At 40.0% G+C, this 26,358-nt stretch overlaps 2 protein-coding genes across 3 annotated transcripts in view; both read left to right on the top strand.

Annotated features, from left to right (window-relative positions):
• The window catches only part of LOC115047712 (adenylate cyclase 9), a 28,100-nt gene extending 13,051 nt beyond the window's left edge, over positions 1–15,049 (top strand). Inside the window, exons 2-10 of the mRNA XM_029508820.1 lie at positions 5,940–6,112; positions 7,465–7,575; positions 7,986–8,242; positions 8,406–8,508; positions 9,164–9,372; positions 10,131–10,290; positions 10,596–10,738; positions 10,918–10,941; positions 11,281–15,049. Coding sequence (XP_029364680.1) covers positions 5,940–6,112; positions 7,465–7,575; positions 7,986–8,242; positions 8,406–8,508; positions 9,164–9,372; positions 10,131–10,290; positions 10,596–10,738; positions 10,918–10,941; positions 11,281–12,622 — 2,522 coding nt within the window. The 3' untranslated portion in view covers positions 12,623–15,049. The remainder of the gene's footprint in view (positions 1–5,939; positions 6,113–7,464; positions 7,576–7,985; positions 8,243–8,405; positions 8,509–9,163; positions 9,373–10,130; positions 10,291–10,595; positions 10,739–10,917; positions 10,942–11,280) is intronic.
• A 2,042-nt stretch (positions 15,050–17,091) lies between these two features.
• The window catches only part of crebbpb (CREB binding lysine acetyltransferase b), a 29,894-nt gene continuing 20,627 nt past the window's right edge, over positions 17,092–26,358 (top strand). The window contains exons 1-2 of one of the 2 annotated variants that reach the window (XM_029507705.1): positions 17,092–17,970; positions 25,714–26,315. In XM_029507705.1, the coding sequence (XP_029363565.1) occupies positions 17,886–17,970; positions 25,714–26,315 (687 nt within the window). In that variant the 5' untranslated portion in view covers positions 17,092–17,885. The remainder of the gene's footprint in view (positions 17,971–25,713; positions 26,316–26,358) is intronic. The other variant, XM_029507707.1, reaches the window with a different exon arrangement.

The raw sequence follows: 26,358 nt of genomic DNA, 5'->3' as shown, positions 1-26,358 counted from the left end.
AGGATTTGAAGATTTTTGAGGGATGTCAACTGAATCAATTTTTCTGCCAACAGACCATGGCGGCCCTGGACTGTCAGGGTTGGAGAGATCTGATGCACCGAATATAAAACAAGCTCAGAGAGTGTGAGACAGACACAGCCAAGTGAGAGTTAAAGACTTTGGAGAGATGTCAAGTGTTTGTATTATCGCTTTGACTGAGTTGTAGTGGGGCCAGTTGAAGCCAGGAAAAAACACGGCGTCCAAATATGGAACATTTGTTTCCGTGCCGCCACTGTTCATAGCAGCGAGGGGCGGAAAGAGAGGAAGGATATTGACAGATTTTGTTGATTGCTACAGGAAGAGGAAAACCATCCCTATGGCTCGTTGTGCGGGGACAGTGTGTTTTTGCGTAAGAAGGAAGTACTTTGACATAATTCACAGTTTAGAGATGTGTTCTCATCCCAAACCTGTGAAACTAATTTGCTGAGAAATCCCTTGTGGCGTGCAAGGCTTAGTGTTTCTTTTTGTGAACCCAGGCTTATGTAACTTGTATCAAGAGGTCACTGTAGGTTATCTGGGGTCTCTTAGTGTGAGAAGAACTCTATTGGTTTAGCTGCACTTCACTGAGTTTGGCATGTACTTAGTTAATTATGGCTTTAATTGAATCCAGTGTATATTTGGTGTTTTCCAAATTCTGGCAATGTTTAATTTACGTGACCTCTTACAAAATGGAGCAACATAGCTCGGCAGCTTTATCCTTTCAGTAACATGTTGTGGTTCAAAAATGCAATATGTTTGTGTGTTACACTTAACGTGCAACGTTAAGTTCTGTGGGGACTGGCTTTGATATGGAAACTGGAAACTATCTCCCACATTCAGAGCTCTTGTAATGAAAAATGTCATCGTAAATTTGCTTCTTTCTTCTATCTAAATGATCTTTCTGTATGTTTTGAATTTTATATAGGGACATTTGCAGCTTTCTTTTTTTTTTTTTTTTTTTTGTGCAGCAGTAGTTTATGGAAATTGATCTGAGAAATCATTTGTAGACAAGGTAACAAGCTGACAGTGATTTTTTTATTTATTTATTTATTTATTTTTTCTTGTCTGATGGATAAAACAAAAACGGTTCACATTGATGGTAATATTTTGTAAAAGAAATATTTATATAAAGAAAAAGCATATCTGAAAAATACCCAATAGATGTTTTCAAGATACATAATGTAATGAAAATGGCATCAAAGAATCTCCAAGTTAACGTTTCTCTGTTGTTTTATGGTACCAGTATATAACCAGGTCCTAATCTACTGTAAATGCAGTCTTACTTTAATAAACCATAATACTTTGCATTGATAAAATGTGTTATTGGACGCACGCCCATGGTGTGTGTGTATGTATATATTGTAAAAAGTATTCATTATTTCTTACCCTGCTTTATTTTGTATGTGTCGTAAATAAATCAAAGTTTGAACCATCCTCTCAGTTATAATGGGAGGACAGAAATTTATTAGACAGCATGTGAAACACTTTTCGACAGAGGAGACTCTTTCCCCTGATATGGCATTGCAAATAACTCTTTGCACATTCTTGATGCCCTTTATGCTTCAGAGGTAACCTGGTGTCATCTGTGAAGAAGAAAGTCAACACTGCGTAAAAACACGACCCCGACCCCCCCCCCCTCCCCAACTGACTCACAATCCTTCCCCATCCACATACACAGGCTCTCTGCCTCTCCGCCTCTCCTTTGCTGCCAGAATTGACAGTGCAAGTGCAGCCGTGATTCCTCATGAAAAATGCATTAGTGTGTTTCATGTTTTCTGACTGAACAGATTCACTCAAGGACACCACGGATCTGTGGTGTCTACCATCACTGCTACCTAACTCTTTCTCCAACTCATTCAGACTCATTCTAGCTTCCACTTCTTTGTTCCTTTTTGCTGTTCTTCATTCAAACTGTTCCCAGAATATATTCAAGCTCTTCCTCTTAATTCTCCCTTCCCTCCTCTGCGAAACATGGAGCAGTAATAAAGTCCTTCTAAACAGCCTGTCACGCTGGACAGGTTCCCGCCTATCCCTGCTGCCCTCTTCCCCCCCTGTCGAGGACAGGATGTACAGTGTATATCCTGGCATGGAGACACAGTAGGGTATGGGTGGATGGGTGTGGGGGGGTTGCTGGTTGGCAATGCCAACTGGCATGGAGAGCTGCCCGATCTAGCAGTGCTAGTTTTCTACACCACCTGCTCCACTGCCCTCCCGCTCCAATACCTAGCCCTGGAAGGCAAGCCTGTCATTACGGCGAGATCAGGTTTGTTTGTGTTTGTCTTTTGCGTCTGTGTGTATGCTGATCCAAGCGCATCTTCCAACTCCCCTTTGCTCTCGCTATGCTGTTTTAAGTAACGCTCCCAGGGATAGCAGTGTTGGATTCTCAATTTCACTTTGGTTGGAAAAGGATTTAAAAAGGAAAGGTGACACTTTGTGATAAACATCAAAAATGTTGTGGCTCCTCTACTTATAGCATTCCTTCTGCTTTTTATTATCTATTGTCTTTTCCTTGTCTGTGGTGTTTGCCTTCTTTTTCTTCTAATTACAATTTGACTTTTGATAATTGCTTTCTCTACTTTACTGCAGTATATGGTAGGGTGTGTAGCATCCAGGCTTTTTGTACCTGGTCATTTGCTCAGGGCTGATGGAGGGTTACTTTTAGACTGTCTGAAATGATCACCACCATCATGACATGTGAATTGCATCCACATGTTTGGAGTGTGTTTGTCTGCACTGAGCCTCACAGAAAAAGGGGGGGTTCATCGATGGTTTTTGTCCCAGAAGAGCACGGATGTGTTAGGAGGAGACGAGGGAAGGGAGCAGCGGAGGAGGTATTATTTGTTGGCAAAGTGCTTTTCTCATGTCACTCTCTTCTGGCCAGAACAAAGAGGCTTGGAGAGGGAGATAATGTGGCCGAGCTCTCGTGGGGAAAGGTTATCTACTGTTCCCTGTCAGCTGATGGAACAGGACATTATACTTGTCCCATAACACCCAGAGGCTGCCACTAATGATGCTCTTCAGTTACCCAGGGTCATCAGAGATGGAGAGAGGAGAGGCAAATGCGCATATGTACCTGCATCACAGATCACCAAACAGATGTGTGGCCACTGGCAGACATTAACACACACACACACACCTGGAAAGATACACCCAGCATGAAGACTTGCGATGAGGTCTTTGGAGCACATCTGTATTCTCACAGTGTTGGCCTCTGCTGAAGTGGACAGTGGAGCCAGCTGATGGTCAGACCAGTTAATTTACTGCCTTACAACACTGCACTTTCAGCTGCCACAATGTTGGCTCATACAGAAAAGAGATTGTCCCAGAAACAGGCACGCAAATCTGCAATCACTTGAACCCATTGAACCCCTTGCACAGACACGCACACATGAATAAAATGCTGTGAGATTTTTCAAGCCCCTGCCAATGATTTATCTTGCCCCTCTTTCTGTGTCACGACTCTACACCCTCCCTAGCTACTGCTGTGTTGTTCTCTTCTTAAATTTTGTTTTTAACGTGGATTCTTGGCCCACTTTTTCCTGTTGTGATCACCTCTTGTCCATGGTTCCATTCAGCCATTCACCAGCTTGTTTTAATTGTCATGAGTCTTATTTATTTATTTATGTATTTATTTATTTATCAATTTTTTATGTTGAGTCATTAGTCATTCATTTATCACATATTCTCTGCTCTGCCTTTCATCTTTTCCCTCCAGTAATGTGTTGAGTGCATATTATTTGGCTTGAAGCACTGCATTATCTTTAATAAGCTATTACAGTACTGGGGAGTAGATGCTGAATGGTCCAATGGTTTCTGTAGAGGTGGACTTGGCTTCGTCCCCTTCTTATGCACTTTTTATTATTGCTCAGCAGTCACCAGTGCTTTTCCAGCAGATATAGGATTTGCATTAATTGTGACTCAAAATATATAAATAATTAACACATTATGACTCACTTAGTAGTTTTCTGAAATGACTGTTTGACTCAAATGCTTTCAATCTGGCTTGTTGAAAAATCAGTGAACAGACGAGAAAACAGTCATGTCTATGCAAATATCTGCTGTAACCACAGTCAGACATCTTTTTGCTGCCTTACTGGCATTATTTATTTAAAGCTGTAATACTTTTCCAAGTTATTGAAACTTAAGTGCCAGTTTTCTACATAGATATTGCGAGACAGACAAGGAGGACTGCCAAGAAACAGAGAGGACGAGTAACCCCAGTGAGGCACTAACAGAAGCATAAATCAATGTATGTCATTTAGGAAGCTAACGAATGAAATGAGTCAACGCAGTGTGTTTGTGTGTTGACGTCTGTGACAACGGATGCAGCTTTGACGTGCTGTCACGCTCTCACTCTGAGGCAGTCAAAAGCCCAGAAAACCCTTGGTTTCCTACTGCCTCTCTTTTTCTGCTTCACCGGTGCATGGAATTAGTCCTTTGTTACTGCTGTTTCCATTTCCCATCCCTGAATCCTCATCCACCTGGCTATTGATCCAGCTCCAGCGAAGCTGTCCTTCCACACCTCCACTTGGTGTGTGTATGTGTTTGAGTGTGTAGGCGGTTGGAGGGGGTGTTTGTTGTGCAAGCATTTCATAATTGCGCGTCTCATTTCATTTCTCTTCAGGTGCTTATCTCAGTATTAGTCCCATAAGTTTTGTTTGTGAATGTGGGTTATTTCCAAAGAGAGTGTGTGCCCTTCTGTCACAAGAATATGTGTGTGTGTGTGTGTGTGTCCGTGTGTGTTTGTGTGCCAGAGTGCAGCCCCAGGGTGGCTCAGCAGAGGCAAGGCAGTGGCAGGCCTGTCTAAAGTACTTAGGACAGACAATGCTTAGAGCCCAAGGCTGTGGCTTCACTGGCAGTTGAATTATGTGGCTAAGCACAAGTCACAGGTAACCTGTGCTACTGACAAACACACAAACACACAGATTCCTGTTGCTGTCACAATACAATCCTGAAGACATAGGAGTGTGGGAGTTCACTTCTGCGTGCTTGTTCGTAGTCTGAGCCAAGTGGACGGCATAGCCATGTTTGTACCACTTATCTCTCTATTTGTAGAACTTTTTGCTTTGTCCGTGTATTTATCGGAGCAACAAACTTGGCACCACAGAGCAAAACAGGAAGTGAGCCATATGTCTGCTGCCGTGATTAAAATTGCTCTGTGGGAGCATCCTGGTGACCCAGTTGTCTAAAGGTGCTGCAAACAAAGATAAAATGTTACTGAGAGCCATGACTACATTTTTTTCCCCCGTCCATGTTTCAACCACCAAAGCTTTGTCCACACACAGCCATGCTTTTTCATCATTTTGGTAAAATTGGTCAGTTTGGGAATCAATTTCAGTGTCCATAGATTTGCAACATGTACACACACAGACACGAACACAAGAAGTTTGTAGGCACGATAAGACAAGTTGATAGACGAGGGAGGTAGCAGGTGTTCAAATATTTGGCTTGGCCTGTTACGTCTGATAATGTTTTAGTGTTAGTTTCTTAAATACTCCCATTTCTCTTTAGCTCATCACTTCTGGAAAAGAAAAGCCTTGTATGAATACCTCTCTCCCACACACACACACACACACACACACACACACACACACACACACACACACACACACACACACACATATATATATATTTGTGTAAATGTCATATAGCAAACAAGAATGGCTCATGTATGACCTTGGTTTTTCTAAGTGGGAGGGATTGTTATGCAGTGCTTCTCACCATCTTTTGATTTCTGTTCTGTCAGTGCTTGCTTATATAATTCAACAAGGAAATTCATTCTGCTGGGTACTGAACCTCTACTGACTCCTAAAACAACTCCACAACCACCTGTACCTTTGTCCACACAAAGACACACAAACCCTTGTCGAAACCTGTTCAAATTACATTCTCTCTTTCCATCTCTACTTTTCTGTCTTCAGGCCTGAAGACCTATCTGATCTCTGGCAGGAAGGTGGAGCCTCATTCTCACTGTAGCTGCTCCCAGGTGGGGTCGACTGAAGCAGAGCATGCAGATCCTCAGTCTCCCTCAGCCAAAGTGCACACACCTGATGGAGCCACTTCAGCCTGCAATATAGTCCCTGAGAAAATCAAGGTCAGTGAGCACGTCATCTGTGAGAACATTAGATGTTGAAGAAGCCAGTGAATATCTGCAAACATTTTTCATAACACATCTCCATTGACTGGGGAAGAAGGCCAGGCTGCATGATTTACTCTGACCTCTTTGATTTTCTTCTTTTTGCTCTGTGTGTTTTCATTTATGTGGGTGTATCAGACATCCATGTCATCTGAATTCTTCTGTGTTCCAAGCAATTGCATGATTTAATCTTGGAAACTCTGTGTGGTTAAAGCCTCAATACTAGTTTATATCTTCACTTTGAGCGCACCAGTCTGCATGCGCTATTCATTGCTTTATTAACCATTTGAGTAGCTCTTCATTCCACCTTAAATTCTTATGAATAAGGAACAAAAAGGACAAAACTGTGAGATCTTGCTACCCCCCTAACCCTTTGTTTAAAAAAGTGCTGCTCTCCTAGCTGGTCATCCACATGATAACAGACCTGTAGAGCCCATCAGCTCAGATCAGGTCCATTTATTTTGTCCTCATCTCTGCCTTCAACGGAAATTTAAAATTTTCTGTCAAATTGTACCACTAAGTGGCCGACTCACCATAATTCCCTTATGTGTGCCACTGCGCTTCATATTCACCCCAATTGGTCCACTTTTCTCTGTACACATATGCTCCCCATTATCGATGCACAGATCTTTGAGCTGGGCCTGATGGAATAAGGAGGGGAAGTAGCTGGTCAAAAATGAGTAGGATGATGTGAAGCAGGAGAATTAATGAGCGTCCTTGGTGTGGTAATGAGCTAACTCAAGCAGATTGATCACATTCATTTATCATTAAAAAAAAAAAGAACATGTCAGTTACATTTGACTGTGTTTACTGTGTGTTTTTGAATTCTCATCAATTCATAACTGTCACAGCAGCGATTGTTCAATTATATAACAATAAACAACTAATCTGATCTGATTTGAAGGATTAGCGGGATTAAAGCAAAGGCTTTGAGTTGATCTAGACCACCTCTATGTCTCGTGTTTACACACTTGCTACCCTTTGGTTTCTCATTGGCTGCTGCTGCTCTTGTCAGCATCATCCTCGCTAAAACTAAACATCAAAGTCAACCATTTCAGTTTTGGAAGATGAGAAGAATACTGCTGTTGTTTTGTCATCTCTCTTGTGCCATTTTGTCATCACCAAGACTCTTCATGTGTGTTGCTGCATTCATTTGTTGATAGTTGATAAGTATCTCTCAATTAATTAATTCTCTCTCGTCCCATATGCTGCATCTCCCTCTCACACTGGCCCCTCTCACACTGGCCCCTCCACCCACCCATCCACCCACCCATCCACCCATTTGCACTCCAACTCTACTTCGGCTCCAGTCTCCCTGCCTGTCCTGCAGTGTAGTCCTGACACCAGGGGAGGACCATATTATGGAGGAAGGAGTGGTCCTCAATGGCTGCCATGACAACCACAAGATCAACAGCAGCAAGGTTAACTTGTTGTCACTAAGCCCAATAGATGAAACTGTAGATTGCCTGTCTAAAATGTAAAATGGCAGACTTTCCATTTTAAAATGATTCTGTTGCTGTTAAGGTGTCAGGGGTAGTATATTTTATGTCATTTTATTTATATATATATATATATATATATATATATATATATATATATATATATATATTTCCACAAACTACTAGGGCATCATGAACCAGAAAAAGGACTCAAAACTAGTTCAAAGAAGTAGAACTCCACAAGTCCCAGTTAAAATGTGCCACAGAGACTTGCTTTGAGACTTTAGATTTGTATTTTACACTTACACTAATTTGTATCATGGACTTGTTTTCACACCAAAGAGCCATCATCACACTCTCTGTATTGGACCTTTCTTCTCTTTTCTCCTCAGGACCCCTCAAATCTGAAGTGCTCCCCAGTGGTTTCTGCAGGGTGTGCACCCAAGGCGCTGAATGGCCTGCTGAGTCCTCGGCTGGAGGCCTTGAACAACAGCCAAACGTCGCTGTGCGAGATGCTGCAGGAGAAGGAGAAGAAGACGTGGAGTGGAGGAGCCATGGGCATGGACCACTCAGCACTCATCCCTCTGCGATCCAAGAACTTCAGGGAGAGGAGTGATGCCCACTTTGTGGACGTTATCAAAGAGGACAGGTCAGAGGGGAAAAAATGCTTTAACCAAATCACTCAATACAGTTAATCAGTAGGTCTGTTGTTAATTTGAAATTGTGATGGGATTTTCAGCAGGTAACTGATCGTAATGTTTAAAACCCAATTGTATATCATTTGTTTTGACTTTGCTCTTCGCTGGTGACAGCCTTATGAAGGACTATTTCTACAAACCTCCTTTAAACAAGCTAAGCCTCACATTCCTTGAGAAGAGCCTGGAGTCTACTTACCGGATAAGCTACCAGGAAGAGGTATGTGTGCTTGTTTATCTTTGTGTCTTCCTGTGTGTTTCTATGTGTGGCATATATGCCTGATTGTTTGTTGAGTGTGTGTGCATTTGTGTTCTGTCTGTTGACTTTTGATTTTAGCTGTATTTCCTGTGTGGTTTTAAGATAGTTGTCTTTGGTCAGCCTGTTGTGTGACAATTGTTCAGAGATTGACAAACTAATGTCTTGTTGTGATTCTACTCATCTCTCTGCTCTTCATATGTGAACATATCTTTCTGTATTTACGTGTATTCCTTTTTCCTGCTGCTTTGCGTTATTTGTGTGTGTCTGGTGCTCGTCTAGGAAACCTGTTAGGATTGCGTTATCAACAGACCGGTCAAGACTGCGGCAAAGAGAAATCACTGCAGGACCTTAAAAGTAGTTTTATGCTAGGTTGTCATGCCCTCTGCTGGTGAAACTTCAGAAGTTTTATCTGTGGCTGCAACTGTTGCTATACAGTTGAGTCACGTATCTCCAACAAAGAAATTTAGTTAGAGTTTAATTTAGACGCATTTAAATTATTCAGATTGTCATCCTTAATTGAAGGGCTTTTTTAATGATGCATTTTTGCAGTTACAAGTATCTCCATTAAATCCATATTCCCATTAACCCGTCACTGTTTCCTTCTTTTCCCTCCCAGGTGGAAACCCAAGCAGCAGTGCAGACCTTTGCAAGCCCGACATTCAGTTCTTTCCTGGATATGCTGCTGTGCTGTTCAGTATTTCTGGCTCTCTCTCTGGCTTGTTTCCTTCAACCACTTGTCACCCAGCAGAGTCTGTCCACGATGGCACTCATGCTGACAGCTGTAGCCGCCCTGCTGGAGTCTCTGGCTCTGCTGTTTTCTATACGGTGAGATACTGAATTATTAACCTCTGTTAAATCAGATAGTATTTTATTGTTTGGTTGGGAAGTTATTATTTTAATTTTGCAGTTATTCAGTTTAGACAGACTTTCAACATGACAAAGCAAGATTTCGCAATCTGCTCTTATCTGTAAGACTTTCCAGCTTGAACACTTCAGCTATGACAAACAGCACTCTGCTTTTCCACGACACACCTAACCCCAAAATGTCTGCTTCTACTCTGAAAGAATCAGTGCTTTGGAACTGTCTGGGGGACAGACAGTTTCAGGAGGAATGGAAAATATATTGTTTTTGTGGTGCTAAATGTAACAGCTTTCTGTGTCATCTATTGGTTTCTCAAGGAATTGCAGTCTAAAAAAGAGAGCAGAGATAAATTGCAGTTTGTTTTTTTTTTTGTTTTTTTTTTTTGAATGTACACTCAAGGGTGTGATATTATTACAAAGCCTACAAAAAAAAGGTTCAGACACATTTATCCAAATACATTTATTATAGTGAGGGCCCAGATCTACACTTACCTCAAAGAGGAGTAAGCCTTTTTTACTGACCCTTGGTTTAAGTCATGTATTAGAAGTGGAAGGCTTTGTGAATACAAACAAATAATGTCTGCAATGAGTTTATTGTCCAAGATGTGATCAGGTTAGGATAGTTTAGGATACTAAACTATCAGATAATTACTTTGATTACCAGATCTCCATTCTATAAAAGATATCTGTATGAATCATTGCTTCCTAATTTTTTTCTCCAGTATGGCTTTCTACCTGGACAGTACAATGAACTGTACTCGTGTGCTAATGAGGGTGATCTCAGGCTGGATGGTGCGTCACTTTGTAGGAGCTGTCCTGGTGTCCTTGCCCGCTGTGGCCGTCTTTTCCCACATCACTTGTGACATGCATCTCTCTATCCAGGTGGACTTAAAATTTTTTTTTTTTTTTTTTTTGGTTGTTGTTGTAGAACTGGATCATGATACTACTATTGTTTTTTGGCATCTATCTTAATGCCATCTTAATTGACTCAGGATGTGAGCCTTTGTTCGAATCATTAACACAGTTTCCCCGTACTGGGCTGCCAGTTATTAATATTATTATTCAGCAAATGCCAGCTAGTTTTACTATATCTTGAAGCCACTGTAATTCACAGTATGTGATCATCTTTACCTATACTGGTGCATTCTAATAATTGAGTATTGATCTTTGCCATTTATTTTCACCAGTTCACCACGTTCATCTGCTGTGCAGTCATCATAGCCATCATTCAGTATTGTAATTTCTGCCAGCTCAGCTACTGGATGCGCTCAACTCTAGCAACTTTGGTGGGACTGGGACTGCTTGTCTTGCTTTTTAGCTCCCCCTGCAGGTACAGCAAACTTGCTTATTGTGAAGATGTAAATAATATGCAATTAAATAATTTACCGTTGAGAAATTATATTTGGTATTTATGATACAGTCCAATGTCTAGATACACAAGTATACATGGGATTGTGTGTTTGGATGTACTCACTGCTTAATCGGTGTTTCTTGTGTTTTATCTTGCAGTGCTGCTAAGAGTCTGTTTTTCTGGTAGGTACAGAAATAATTGTTAAACTTGGTGGTGTCACTTTCTACCTGCTCACAATTCTTTTTCAAAAAGTAAAGAGATTTAATTTAACAGGCCTTTAACAGAGATGCTGCAAAGGACCAAGCTACTGAGTCCGTAGTTTAAGTATCGTAACTGTTATTATTGTTATTTTTAGCCGCATGACTTCAGTGAGGTGCACACAGCTAATACATAAAGGTTCTGTTGTTGTAATGATGTTGTTGCAGCTATAAAAGCTGCCTTTTCTTTAAGTACTCCAACTTTTTCTGTTTTTATGCATTTCTATTTCCTTCTTCACGTTTGTCTCTTGCTGTCTCGGCCAGGTCTGATAAGCAGAACAACAACACTAACAACTCCGTTGTCATGACTGACAACCCAGTAAATGCAGACACACAGCTCTACCCACAGGACCTGCTAGGCCCTGAGGCCTGTGTGGCCTTTTTCCTGCTGCTTCTCCTGGTCTGGTTCCTTAACCGTGAGTTTGAAGTCAGTTACCGCCTGCATTACCATGGTAATGTGGAAGCAGATCAACACCGCATCAAGATCCAGAACATGAGGGACCAGGCTGACTGGCTGCTTCGCAATATCATCCCCATCCATGTTGCAGAGCAGCTAAAGGTCACCCAGAGTTACTCTAAGAACCACGACAATGTTGGTGTAATATTTGCCAGTATTGTTAACTTCAGTGAGTTTTATGAGGAAAGCTATGAGGGAGGCAAGGAATGCTACCGTGTCCTAAATGAGCTAATTGGTGACTTTGATGAGCTGTTACGGAAGTCTGCCTTCACTAACATTGAAAAAATCAAGACCATCGGTGCCACATACATGGCAGCAGCTGGTCTCAATGCGCAGCAGTGTGCAGACGCAGCACATCCTCATGCCCACCTACGAGCTCTTTTTGAATTTGCCCTGGAAATGATGCATGTGGTGGATGACTTCAACAAGAACATGCTGGGCTTTGGCTTCAAGCTTCGCATTGGATTCAACCATGGCCCTCTGACAGCAGGAGTGATTGGCACTACCAAGCTTCTTTATGATATCTGGGGCGACACAGTCAACATTGCCAGTCGCATGGATACAACAGGTGTGGAGTGCCGTGTCCAGGTCAGTGAGGAGAGCTACTGTGTCCTTAGTGGAATGGATTTCGAGTTTGACTACCGGGGCACAGTTAATGTGAAAGGCAAAGGTCAGATGAAGACCTTTCTTTACCCTAAGAGCAGTGACAGTGGCCCCGTGCCTCAGTACCAGCTCTCTGTGTCACCAGAGATCCGGGCACAAGTAGACGGTAGCATTGGGCGCTCACCCACTGATGAAATTTCCAGCATGGTACCCACAACCAGCACGACCAACACCGTGGTGCCCAGTGCCAGCACAGGTTCATCTACTACCACAGGACTGAATCATGATAAAGAGGCAGACAGAGGCAGAGAAAGACACCCTTCTGAAAATGTTTCTCATGCAAGACAATCTACGTCTCATGGTGGCCTGACATCAATACCTGTTACCAATCTAGAGGGGCCTCCTCCGACTGCAAATAGCAAACAGCTCATCATCTCACCCTCAGTCCAGCAAAATAAACCACAAAATCCAACAAAGTCCCCGAAAGACATTAAGAAAGACAAATTTGAGGATGGCAGTAATATTGGAGAGTTTACCAGACTGTGAGAATTAGCTGCAGTAAATTATCAACCCTTTAAGCTCTTGTTTCTGCCAGTTGGCATTTGTAGGATTGCTGTATATTTGGTCCAGCCAAAACACCCACAGGCTTTTTCTCTGTATCAGCCAGGCAGCAGGTTGTTTTAGTGTAAATGTCTGGCTGATATTAACAGTGGAGGGTAGACCACATAGAGAGAAAAAGGGAAGATGGGGTGGCCGAATCTAAATCCGAATCTACTCTTGAAACGGATCTCACTGTCTCCCATTAATTTACTTGATTATCTATACACCTTTAATCTGGATTATTTCGTTCACATGTCTTTTAAGTGCCTTTAGAATAGAAAAATGTTTAGACTTTTTGCGTGAGGGAAGAATAAAGTAAAGGGAAAACTGTGCATTAGCAAACTTTAGGGGGAAAATTTTTTGCTTTTGTCGCAATTTTGATTTGTAAACTAGGTTTTGCTATGAGATTTTTCCTTTATTAATCAAAAAGCCGAACTTACATATGGAAAGCACTACAATGTGAGGGGACTCACAATGTATAAAGAGGAATAAGATATCACTTCAAGATATGGAATGGTAAATCCTGTGCTATTATGGAGCAGAGGCTCTTTCCATGTTCTCCTCGGGAGCCAGACAACTCATCATGGAAGACACAACAGAACGCCTCCATACAGGCTAAGGGCAGATGAAGCCAAGCTGTGTGTCGTGTGGCTGTATTAGCATGCATGTAGTGTAAATGTGTGAGTGTGTTTTTGTGTGTATCTGTGCAGTGAGATTATACAGGGTTTAATGAGCAGAGGTGACTACAAGATATTCGACTGATTTTGTGAAACTGCAGGAGGACAAACACTTGAGGAACGCAGCTGAAGAGAAAATCTTGTTCTGCTGATGTGGCAGTTTTTTTTCTGGCCTCAGTTAAGATCTCTGTATTGCATTAGGACCGAGGCATAATGAGGGCTATGCATGCTTGCAACACCACCACCATAGATGAGGCTGTCTGCTCCTAATGTTTGTGCCCTTCTACATAATCTAGACTTTGGTGCGAAGTCAGATTATGTTTCGCATTGATGTGTATCTCAATGGATCCTCCGGGGTGCTGCCGTACCTGCAGAGTACCTTTATATCAATTAGAAGAGTTACCTAAGTTAGCAAAGGATTACACTGTGTGTTAGTTGATAGTGCTTTAAGATATGGAAAATCAAAGTGGAATGTCATGAATCAAAATTAAATGTATTTTATTGCATTTGTTGCTACGTAAAACTTGAACTGTTCATATGAAGCAGCCCTCCAAAATTTCTATGAATTGAAAGACATTGCTGGATGCATTAGCATTAGCTCCTTCACCTTCCAATGGCATGAAACACAATGTAATAGCACTGTTAGAGCAAAGTGCACCAAATGTATTTCATCTGATGCCCAAAGTGTTGCTGGTCTTTTCCTTTCTGCATAAATTATTCCATATAGTTATGATTAAGATGGGGATAATTAAGAGAATCAAATTGATTAAACTAGAAACCTCTTTTACGCCGTTACATTTGTTCTTTGGTATTGTTGTTGTTCAAAAGGATTGTGTGCTCAGAGGCAAGTAATTTTTTTTATTTTTTACAATGAATCCTCTTTAATATCTTATTTTTGGCATTTAAATATCCCGATCAGCTGATAACCAATCTCATTTCTTTAAATTACCATTTCATAATCACTACCTAAATTTAAGTAATAAAGCTAATAGGACAATTATTACAAAACAACAATGAAGCAGCTGTTGTTCTTTGTCGTGCTGCTTTTAAGATTACCCTAGGAGTAAAAAAAAAAGTAATCTTTGTATGAATTTAGGGTAGCTTGTGCCTTTTTAATATGTAATGCTTTTTTCCTTTTTTCCCCCCCCCACACTGTCACCACTAGGTAAATAACACTTAAGACACTGAAAAGCTTACTCTATTGGAATGTTTACTTTTGTGCTTGGAGGTCAAGTTTGAGCAGTGCCTTTTCTAAATATTACTATGAAGTATACATGCACCAAACATATTTTAAATTAGTTGGCCTTATTGCAGTGTTTGAAGTCCTTTGTCCGTTATAGATTTATTGCTCAGATGGAGTTGTGGTTATATTAAATGCAATAATCATCACTTTTTTAGTAGGGAAAATAAACTTCTCTTCGCTTATGAGCACACAACTCTTGTTCAAGCCTAAAATGACTTGTTTTGCCATAATAGAGGGATGCTTAGATTAAATCTTCAGAATTACTTAGAATAAATATTGTTGTTATTATCTTGAGATTAAGTGCTTAATAGAGGATATGACACGTCGGTGTCAGGTAAAGTGCATAAGCTACATTTATATTTTTCCTTGATAATTTTGATATGCTCTTTTGAATAATATGTTTTCTTTGTATGAACTGTCAATATATTTTTTTTTTTTGTGTATTTCTGTTTTAGACAAACAAGAACATTGAGATGAGGGTGTCAACTCACAGATTTGGTTGCCACTTCTTTTGTTTCTGTCATCGCAAAAGTACATCTGTTTATTTAGTTGGATTAATTGAGATGTAAGTGACATTCTGGACTGGAAGAAAGACACGTGGAAAACTATGATGCCAAAGAGTGTCATTATCATCTCAGTAATTTTCTTTGTATCTTTTACCTTCTCAATATGCAGGTTGTGTTGTGCACGTTCAAAAATGTTCATTTATACTTACTGTTAAAACACATCTGCACAATGCACTCAGTTTTTATGTACAGTATGCCTTTGTATTGTATAGTACCTGAGCATTTTCTATTATTTATATAAGTGCATGTACTAGAGTATTAAATAGTCTAAAATTGGTAATTTTAACAATGTTGGAATAATAATGTGTATTTTGTTGGCCTGCATGTGTGTAAAAATGTACGAGTGTTTGTAAAGGTGTGTGATTGTGTCTGTTTTGAAAGGGATGCTCTAAACTTAGCAGAAATGTGAGCTGTACATTTCAGTCAACTTTCTCATCTCAAAAAAGTATCACATAATAGGACAGTAGGCTTTCAATCAAGACAGACTTGCCTTTTTTGTTTTTTAAATTCAACTGGCCAAATAAAAGGGATGAGGTAAAGAAGGTCAAGAAGTCTGCAGGTCCTCAGTATCTCAGTCGCCTTCTACAGGCACGTTTTGATGAATTGTCGCTTTCTCTGAAAAGGTTTTTGTATATAGCACGCTAATAGATATGCAAGTGAAGGTTAAAACTGAATAAAGTCAGTTGCTGGGAAACATTGTCCGATTGAATTAATAGCCTGTACACTACATCAAGGTGTCTTTACCTTCACTGGACTGTGATTAAGTGCGTGTTCTCACTTTGAAGATTGCTCAGTTAATTGTACTTCACTTGATTATTCTTTGTCAATATTTTATTCTGTTCAATATTGTAATCTTTGTACTGTATTATTCCATTGCCTCACTAAGTTACTTTGTACAGACTAAGATTTTAAATCTAAAACATTACATCAGGTTATACAAGAAGAGATATTGTTTTAGATTAAACTACCGGTCATTAAATAAAAGAGTTGAAACTGACTCCACTTAAAACCAGATAAAACATTAAATGCTCCATAAAAGTTTATGACTCAGCATTGTAAATCTAATAATCTATGAATTTCTTTTCAATCATATAATTAGGAAAACATTTTACTTGGTGGTGTTGGTAGATGATACATACTTACATAACATGGACTAATGAAATTCTAAATGGAGCATTTTTTTTTTTTTTTTTTGCAGCCCTTAAAAAAACTCCTTTAAATGGCTTGCATTTGAAATTTCTATAAAACTGCTGATTTATTGCCAGCGAAATGTATTTAAAAGATAAAAAGTAATTATTGTGCAGATTGCCCTATTTGTAGAAAATTAAACTATTATGGTATATGTTTTACTATCCTATTATTACAAACACATTTTTTAATGGATTTTAATTTAGTCAGTACGTTTAGTCGACTTAACTACTTTCTACAAAGTAGTCTAATATAGTAGCAAATTTTACGTTTACATATTTTAATTAAAAAGTAATGAATGTCAGATAAGAGTAGTGATATAAAGATACAATAAAAAAATTGTAGCCTGCTGTATTATTGTAGTACCACTGCCTTAAAATAACGTGAAGAATTGCACTCATTTACTTATAATCACTGATAAAACAAATAAACAAAATGTATTTGCAATTTTTCTCCTAATATGAGAGCTTCTTCGTCATAAGTGTGATTGTTATTACATTTCGTTTGTTCGTTTGTTTATTTATTTATTTATTTCGATCGATTTTGGATTTATTAAATCTCCAGAGAGCAACTCTGCATACTACGTGCACACGACGCACGATGGGACTCACAGGTTTTACGTCAGGACGTCATCGTACGGCACCTCCCCCCCCCCCCCCTCCTCCTCCTCCTCCCCCCCTCCTCTCAGTCTAGCTGGGAAGAAAAAAAACTTTTTTTTTTTTGTATCGGAGGAATCAACAGCCGCCATCTTGACGCGGCTTAGAATCGGGATTTCGGGGGGAGCATTAATTTTAAAAACCGATCGGAGCTACCCAGACCGGGCTCAAACGGCTTTTTTCGCACAGAAAACCGAAGTGTTAGTTCTACCAAAGGGATTTAATGCAAACATGTGAGGATTAGGTGGGTTTTTATCGTCTCGACAGCCCACTGTATATTTGATTTCCCTTTTAGAGAGCGCCGCTTCTCGCCGTATCTCCGTCCCGAGACGCTGAATTTACCGGCAGACAGCCACCGGAAAAAAAATCCGCCTCAAAGAAAATATTTTTTGAATTTTGCTCTTTCTATTTGCGCCCAAAGTAGATTTTATGGCTGGACGTTTCGACTGCGAAAAAAATGATTCCGTACAGACGTGAAACCGGCCATCTGCGGAGAAAGGGATTTTCTTACGCTTTGTGTAATATTTTATGAATTATTTTTATTTATTTTTTCTCCAGCTGAAATAATTTTTGGACGTAATTATTGAGGATAATTATGTGGGTGTTGGGTGTTGGATTATCATGGGGTGATCTTCGGCGGCGGAGCGTGGCGCTGTTGCCTTTCTTTTGAAACCTTTTTCTCAGGGGCAGCTTTTCGCCAGTCTGCCAGTCCAGGAAAAAAAAGAGAAAGAACGACAAAAAAAAACAGTTAAATTGCTCTTTTACGCCCAATTTTTAGGAAAAGTTAATAGATATTACGAGCCGGTGGCCGAAAAGTTGGACTGATCCTGCTGTTATTTTCCTGCACCATCATCATCACTTCACATTTTGCCGATCAGGATGGCTGACAATCTGCTGGATGTCGGACCCCCCACAGCAAAGCGACCCAAGCTTGATTCACCTCTCTCCGGATCAGACGCCCCAGGTAAGGACGGGACGGTGTCTCTTTGTGTAATCTTACAATAAAATAAAATAAATGCGCATCAGTCCACGGCTTTAGCTGCTGTAATAGGATGGATGCATGAGGCGCACATAGATCTACACCGGGCTTCAGCTCGGCGGGCACACAAATGCACAGGAGAGGTGCACATCAAGTTCCTGTGTGATCTTTGTTTCATAGCTGACCCAAAAATATGATCAGATGAAATTAATGTCGAAAAACTGCAAACTCACTGTCTCTATCCGGCAAGAGTTACCCAAGTGAGAAACTTTTCTTGCAACTTTTCTGTGTCGCATGTTTAAGAGTAAAGTTTAAAGAACATTACAAAGCTTACCCATGATATGACTGCAGAGATGCAGGAGGGTAAAAAGTTGACATTTTAGCTCCCCTGGTTTTATAATGGGGGGTCTTCTTGGACACGTTTTGAATGAACCTGAAGGACCTGCAAAGTTATAAACCTGGCTTGATATAAACATTGTGATCGGTAAGAGAAACTCAAGGGGAAGTCCTGCCTCTACCCTTTGGAGTCACTTTGGACTTAGTGCCTTTCTCATTGACAGTTCAGGTGTTGGACTGGGGGAGATAATCTCTCATGCTACTAAGTCTGACAAAGCAACACACTTCATTAAAAGATATCTGAGGAAAACAGTGTGGATGATTTTGCTGGTTTCAATTGCCAAGTTATTGTGCATAACATGGTTCAAGAGCTGAAAAAGCTGCTACCTTGTTAAGAGTATTAGGAACAAGCCCAAGGGTCTGCCTCTTCACCAGTCCGACCTGCAGAGCAACTTCGCTCCATTACATGGACAAGTTGGTCCGTTGAACAGGAATTAAACTTAAGTTAGTAGATAATGGCACACCACCCTCCCATTACAACTGCAAGCTGCCTGTGTGTGTACAGCACACATGTGACCCAATGTTGTGCAAAGAGTGATTTGTGTATTAGGTGAGTGTTTCACACAAAAGTGCAAGCATTTGTGGGCTGGTGGTTTTGATGTGCAAGGACTTTTTTTTTTTTAACCAGATTTTTGCATGTAACAGGTACATTAGAGGAAAACTGCAGCTCAAATCCAAGACAGTCTTGAATTCTATAAATTTGAAGTCAATTTCTTATCTCTGGATTGGAATTAAGCACTAAACCTTTGTACCTCCATAAAAACAACTTCTTTACGGACACCAGGAATTCAGAATTGCTCTTCATTGGCTTGCATTGAAAGTAATTATATGTGAATAATGACAGAGTCACAGTGTAATGGCCGTTTGACTATTACTCTGTGACTTCTTGAAATTCTTCATGAAATTTCAGCTGAACTTTTTAGCATCTGTCATTTCACACAAAGCACTTGCATTTGTACTAGACTCTGCAATCTCATGAGGTCGACATTGGGATTTATTTCTCAGGAGAAAGCAGAGAAAGTTGTCAAGTGGCTGTGTCTCAGCACCATTGCCAAATTTGGTCTCCAGATTAATGTCCAACTTTTATTTTTAATGTTGATGAAGATGTTTATTTAGTGAGGTTATTTTTTCAATGAAATGGGTTATGATGGAAAAACTAACATCCTGATATTTTACTGTGAAATGGGCATCATTCTAAAAATGTATTTTTTTTGACAGGCATTTGCGTCAAAAAAAAAATCCTTTACATCAAATCAGAGTAGTGGTCATGGATTTTTACCAGCAGTTCAAAAGCTACTCAGAGATACTCAATTTACAGTCATACAGTAGAGGAAAAACAAAAGAAAACTATGAAAAATTATGGAAACTGACACCAGGAATAAAGACAGGTCTATTTTTGTATGAAGAAAAAAAGTCACATTTTAACTGGTGACTTTTTGACTGAAATATTGAAATCACAATATAGCCATGTACAGTATCCAAATTGCAGAAGCCAAGGTTTTTTTTTGATAAAGAAAAAAAAATCTCACAACATACAAGAAACGAGGCAATGGGGTGCTATAGAGACACCTTCATGTAGTGTCTTCATTTCACAAGACCCAACAAGAATCACAATTTCTCAATTTTCTTCTGTACAAATGACTTGCAAAAGTTACTATTCTGGATGAAATTATAAGTCATATTGAAATCACAATCTCTGCCAAAAGAATTGCGAAATTAATTTTTTTTGGTTTGTTTTCCAGTTTTGTTTGCTTGTCTACAATCAAGAATGGCAGGTTACTTTCAAGTTGCATTAAAATACTTTTATTATACATTTTTTAAAATGATTATTACTTTTTTGTTCAAGATAATTGTTCAGAAACTGCTGGGTACCAGTTGCAATATTTTTGAAAGGAAGAAGTAAAGGTGGGGCTTGTGTCTTTTTAATAGCTGTGTGGGAGCCATTCAGCAATATTACTGCTACATCCTAGGTATGGATATCCATATAGTATGCTCACTGCAAACACAAAATGGCTTTGCTGGTATTTATTGTGCAGGACTGTGAATCATCTCATTTTAGTGAAGTAATTTTGGGGTTGCGTTACTGCAGCCATCTCATTATTCTTATCTTTTAGCGAGTATACAAAGAGTTCAGCTGCTTAATTTAAATTGTAGTTGAGGTTGAAAAACATCTGTCCACTATTTGGAAACAGCGGAGAAGGTTCTTTGTTTGGTCTGACTTCTTTTCTGCGAACGGCTACATTATGTAGCTGTCTGACAGAACTCAGTTTTCAGCCAAGGTAGAGCATCTTTTCAGATGGGTGACAGGACCTTTCGCTGGGCAATAAAGCAGCCTGACACCAGGCCTCCTCCCCCATTGCTGCCAGAAGCCCCTTCTCTCTCAGTTGACACGCACATGCACACACAAACACATGTATTAAGTGTGACATTGCACAGTGTCTGCTGTAGACCTGCTCTCTTTGAAGTCCTGGATGCCGCTCAGGATCTTAAGCACACTGAGAAGGCTTTAAGTGCCATGCTGCAGATGGGGGGATAAGTGCAGTTTTTTTTCTCTCTTCAGATGAAAAAACCCTAATTCTGAGAAAATTGGGAGGTAGAGCTGTGAAGAACTTGTAGTTTGCAGCCTCACACTTCTTTTTTTAATAGTCCATCTTCATGCGTTAACAGAGCATTTGTAACATTTTAACAAATGGTTTACTTATAGTTGGTTTAATCTTTTTATATACATTGACTGTTCATCACATCTTTATTAGTGAAATGTTACAAATAATCTGCAAAGTCTCTGTATTTGACTAGCTCAGTAAAGGTTAAATAATACACCCCTGTTGTTGTTTTTTTTTTTTTAACCCAATGTATTTTGCTAAATTTTTTTCATCCTGTCTACTCCATTACCTGAAAATGGCCATACTTCTCACTTGATGTATTACTTCAGCTAATGTTTGCCCAATTAGTTTGCAGTGTTAATAACTAGTTTCAAAAATCTTCCTCCATACAATACTTTTTAAATGTTTTATATTATGGGCCCAGAAAATATACCTTTCAAAGCAGGGTATCTCTTGGGGCGTGTCCACTGTGTCATTGACAGACTGTACCAAAAATGGTGACCTGGCTGACAATCAGGATAAAGTCCAAAGCAGGTCAGATCTATCATCACTCAACTCCATCTTCCAATTTTTCCCTTGTTTTACAAAGGCAAAATGGCCACAGACAAATTATACACTGGAAACTTCACAGCAGCAAGTCACAAACCAATGGGTGACGTCACACAGTGTTTCCAACTGCTTGCACCTGGTGTCCATGAACTATCATGTATGCATCTATGCATTTATAGGTGTGTTGATATGGATGCAGTTAGTTTCTGATAAGATTGAAAAGACTTGTCTGGATTAAGATTGTGTTAATTTTTAAAACAGTTTTAAAAGGAAAATGTAGTCAGGATGTGTAGCAAGGGTATAAGCTCTTCCTCCTACTGGGCCTTTTTCTACTACTTTACTTTAAATTAGCTTGGCCTCTTTGAACTGGAAATCTGTGTAGGAATCAAATTTACTATAATTGAAATTCTTTGCTTGATTTCTTGCTATTGGTGCATTAGCTGGCTATTTGTGATTTTCATATCTGAGCTATACAGTTTGAACTCCAAAATGTAATGGAAATAATGATTTTTTTTAAAATTACAACATGTAATACATTTTTTTTTTAAGTTTCAAAAGGAATACATTCATAAATATTATCCAAGAGATCAGATGGTTTTCAAATTGAAATAATTCTGTGCAATAAACAATTTTTAAACCTGGAGAATTCAGTCGTGATAAATTTCCAGTTTCAAAGATTTAAATAATTTTGGCAACGACTTGCTTTCACAGATGTGTCATATAGTACCATCACAGTATACCATCATGGCTCACATTTACACAGTGCAGTTTATTGGTAAAGTCTTAGCTTGATCTCTGACATGTAGCAAAGATACCCCTGTCTGCTGCATCCACCCCAGGGCATCTCAACTTATCACCCACAGCTACAAATTAACAGCTAGCCTTTTATGTTTATGCTTATGTTAGTAATGGCTCTCTAGCCTCATGTCAGTATGTGTTTGTTCCCCCAAGTGTTGGTCTTCCTTTTTTTGTATAGCTGAGGAGGCGTGTCAGTCCCATAGATGAAAAAGATGCAGCCATCCTCCAATGCAGTTGCTCACCTGGAAAGGGAGGGGTTCCTTTACATCCTCTACCTCCTACTCCTGCATGGCTTGTGTTTTTGATCAATAACCGCATGCCAAGCATTATTTTTGCCACATGAGCATTAGCACATATTCAAATACGGGCAAGCATTAAAATGTTGCCTTTTAATAGAATGGCTAAGTGTTGGCAGTAGCTCTGAATGTCAATCAGCCAACCCACACAGTCGTACCATGTAGCCCTGTGGATGTCTGCTTGGTCCCTCCCACTTCATATTTCACTAATAGTCTCTGGAACAAGCTGTTTCATTCATTTAGATTTATGTGTTTGTCGGCAAAATCTAAATAAAATGCCTCCTTGACTTTTGAGATTGTGTTGTTGATCGCTCAAATTACATTTTTTCATTCTTTCTGAATGGCTGTGGTTTTCATAGACGCTGCAGCAAATGACTGTAGCCTCAGCTTTACAAGCGAAGTGTGTGTGCTGCTAATTTTCCACATCTTGAAGTCATCATGACTGTTCTTATAAAGTGCCATACTTAATGTTTTACAAATGTACTGCCAATCAAATGTGTGGAAAAACAATCCCACAATTTCTACATATCTTCAAGCGTGGCATTTAATTTTCTTCAATTTCTTGTGCTAATTTAAAAATAATTAGGGAATTCTTTGATGTGTTTATAATTCTAAACTGCAAGGGGGCACAGTGCTGTTCAACTTCTACACAAAGGCAGATCATCTGAAAATTTAAGGTTATGCTCAATTACAATTTGAAAATAGCAAATGGAATTCAGTTTACACCACACCCTACAAGTCTTCAATCCACATTCAACACAAAACAATGGAAAAAGAACAAAATATTGAATTCTTCCACAACATTTGGTTGGCATGCAACACTACTTTGCCTTGCTGCCATCAACTACTAAAGAGGGAGGTCACCATTTTGTGACAGTACTTCTAAAACTCCTTTCATATGTCTTGAATTTTTTTGTGTTGCTTATTTTTTAAAAGTAGTTGTCATTCACATATACTTGTGTCAGCAGTTACAAAATTTGATTGTCCCTCATAAATATTATCCAAGATAAAGAGCAATTCAAAAATAGCAACAGCATCAGCATGTCTATGAAGGTGTATGTTAATCCCACACCACCACCACCACTCCCTCCTTCACTTTTAGATTTGTCCACACTTGGTTGTATCTTAAAATACAGTTTCTGCACATAAAGAGTTTGTGTAGGAGTGGATAGGAAGATTAAATAAATGGGTCTTGTGTGGATATGTAACCCAATTTAAGAAATTCAGGCAACAGAATTAATAAGTAGCCACTATTTAGTCATCATATGACAATATGGATGATGTAATTTACCCTGTATTACATCGAGCCCCTTACTTTCTGTCATGAGCCAGCTTTGATGTCTTTGGGGTTTTTTGTTGTTAAAATAACACAAATGCCTGTGTGAATACTTCTGTGTGTCCGCATTCCTCATGTTTGTTTTAAGGCCAGTTCTTTATGAATCTAATATTTCTTTAGCTTTCACTATGATCACTTAATGACTCTGCTCCATCTTTACCGAAAAAGAAAGGGGAGGCATCTTGTTCTCTTCTGTCTTTCCTTCCGTCCCGTCAGCTGCAGCCAGCTGCTTAACTTCTTATTAACTCCCTGTCTGAAGAGTTTCACATTGCTCCTGAGAAGCTTTTGATGAATTACAACCGGTAGTAGCAATGTCCTCTTCAGACTACAGGGAACTTTTGTTATCACTACACAGCGTATGAGTAGCGTATGCTGCTGGGTGCGCTCATCACATCTTTGCCATATAATGAGCAACTTCAAATCATGTTCTCAGCCTTTTGAAAAGAATCACCATGCTGAGGGCACTTTGTCTTCTTCAGCTAGGTTTTGACTCCAGTGTATTCCCACCCTCTGAAAACTGTGTGGATATAATCTTCTAGCTGAGTTGGCCTCAGGCAAGGCACAGGTGCTTGCCCTCAACTGCACACTGTCCCTGTATCTGAGACTTGCTCCTTTAACCTCAAGCACTTAACGCAAAAGGGCTTCATTGAAAACCCATGTCTGTAATATTTAATCTTATAATAATTGCCGTCATATTTCATTGAGAAAGAGGATTCAATTTATTCTCCAACATTACAAACTCAGTGGCATTGAGTGGGGGGAGGGGGTACAGTGCTGGTAAAATCTTTACTGGTAAACATTGGCAGACTTACATCTGCACATGAACCTTGATGCACTAGGATACTGGGGAAAAAGCTTTCCCTGTGTACTTTTTTCCTCATCTTTTGTACAGTTGAACTGTTTTATTCTTTTGTCATGTGCACATGCACACTACACCATCACATCTCTGGTTATTACAAGGCATTTTGTCTATAAGCTTAGCAGATTTTACAAACTTATGTGTGAAGGGTGATATTGATGCACTGTATTCCCCAAATGCTTATCTATAGTTTCAGTTTCAAATGTACTGCATGCAAGAATTGAACCTATATTTTTTTTGGCCTGTGCTAAATGAACACTGCACATTCTTCAATTTTGATTTGGTGTTGGTAGCGCTGTTGCCCAGCCTAGATAAGGTAGGAATCATGGGATCTGCCAAAGAAGCAATCTGTGAATGATCTATATAATTATCCATGATTGGTAACGGTGGTAACACATACACTTGGCAGCATGTGACTGAGGGGGTTCTCTCTGATTGATGAGTAGGTAGAAAGGACTTAAAACAGATGTGTTGTGCTTCTGCCCCACCCAGTGGGTTTTTGCAGTACTTATGGGGAGGCTATGAGAGGGGGATGCAGATTTGAACCTAGTTGTGAGTTGTTTGCGTGTGCAGCCTGTATTTGAAGGATAAAATGATTTTTCGCATATATGCCTGCTATCATAGAAATGTGTTACTGACTTGTAGGAGGGTGATGTGTAGGTCTGTACACCACGCAGGAAAAACAAGCTTCAATGTCTTTTCACCATATTACAAATTCAACGTAACTTTATTGCTATCAACCACATGTGAAATAGATCACTGAAAAACACTTTTTTGGATGACATATCAATCATATGTGGATGTGTTCTACTTGGAGTTAAGTGCTTTGACAAAGTTTTAACAATGTGTCAGAAGCTAACTCTTATTTCCCTTTGTATCTTTTTTTTTTAGATCTCGTCTCTCTGTTTGACTTGGAAAATGACCTTCCAGATGAGCTCATTCCCAATGGAGACTTGGGAATGTCCTCTAACGGCCCAGGTGGAGGGGGTCCTGGTCTCAACTCCCTCGTTCCTGATGCAGCTGCCAAACACAAGCAGCTCTCTGAGCTCCTGCGACCAGGAAGTTCTTCCATCTTGGGTGGCCCCCATCAGGGAGGAATGGTAGGAAGTCAGCTAGGTGCTGTGCTTGGTAAAAGTCCACTGGGGCAGGGCTCTCCCAATCATCAATCTCCCCAGGCACAGAAAGCAGGTGCGGCAGCTCCACAAGGCAATGGAAGCACAGGCATGGGCTTCAACCAGGCCATGTTGAACAGTGGGCAAGGTCATGGGGTCATGGGCCAGACAGGACAGGTGATGAACGGGACCCTTGGACCTGCAGGTCGGGGCAGACCTGGGCCTGGCATGCAGTACCAGGGCCAAGGTATGCAGGGGGCACCAGTGGGTGCTGGGCCTGGAGTTGGAGGCAGTGTGCTGGCAGAGACTCTTACCCAAGGAGGGCCACAGTTGGGTGCACACAATCCACTGAATGCTCAGCAAGCTGGAAATATGAATAAGGTGAGTTCCTAAACTCTGCTCTGCCTAGTGACACAAGTTAGCA

This window comes from Echeneis naucrates, chromosome 8, assembly GCF_900963305.1.
Source record: "Echeneis naucrates chromosome 8, fEcheNa1.1, whole genome shotgun sequence".
In the NCBI taxonomy this organism is placed as follows: domain Eukaryota; kingdom Metazoa; phylum Chordata; class Actinopteri; order Carangiformes; family Echeneidae; genus Echeneis; species Echeneis naucrates.
Note: the sequence above shows the minus strand (reverse complement) of the source record. Positions and strands in the feature narration are given on the sequence as shown.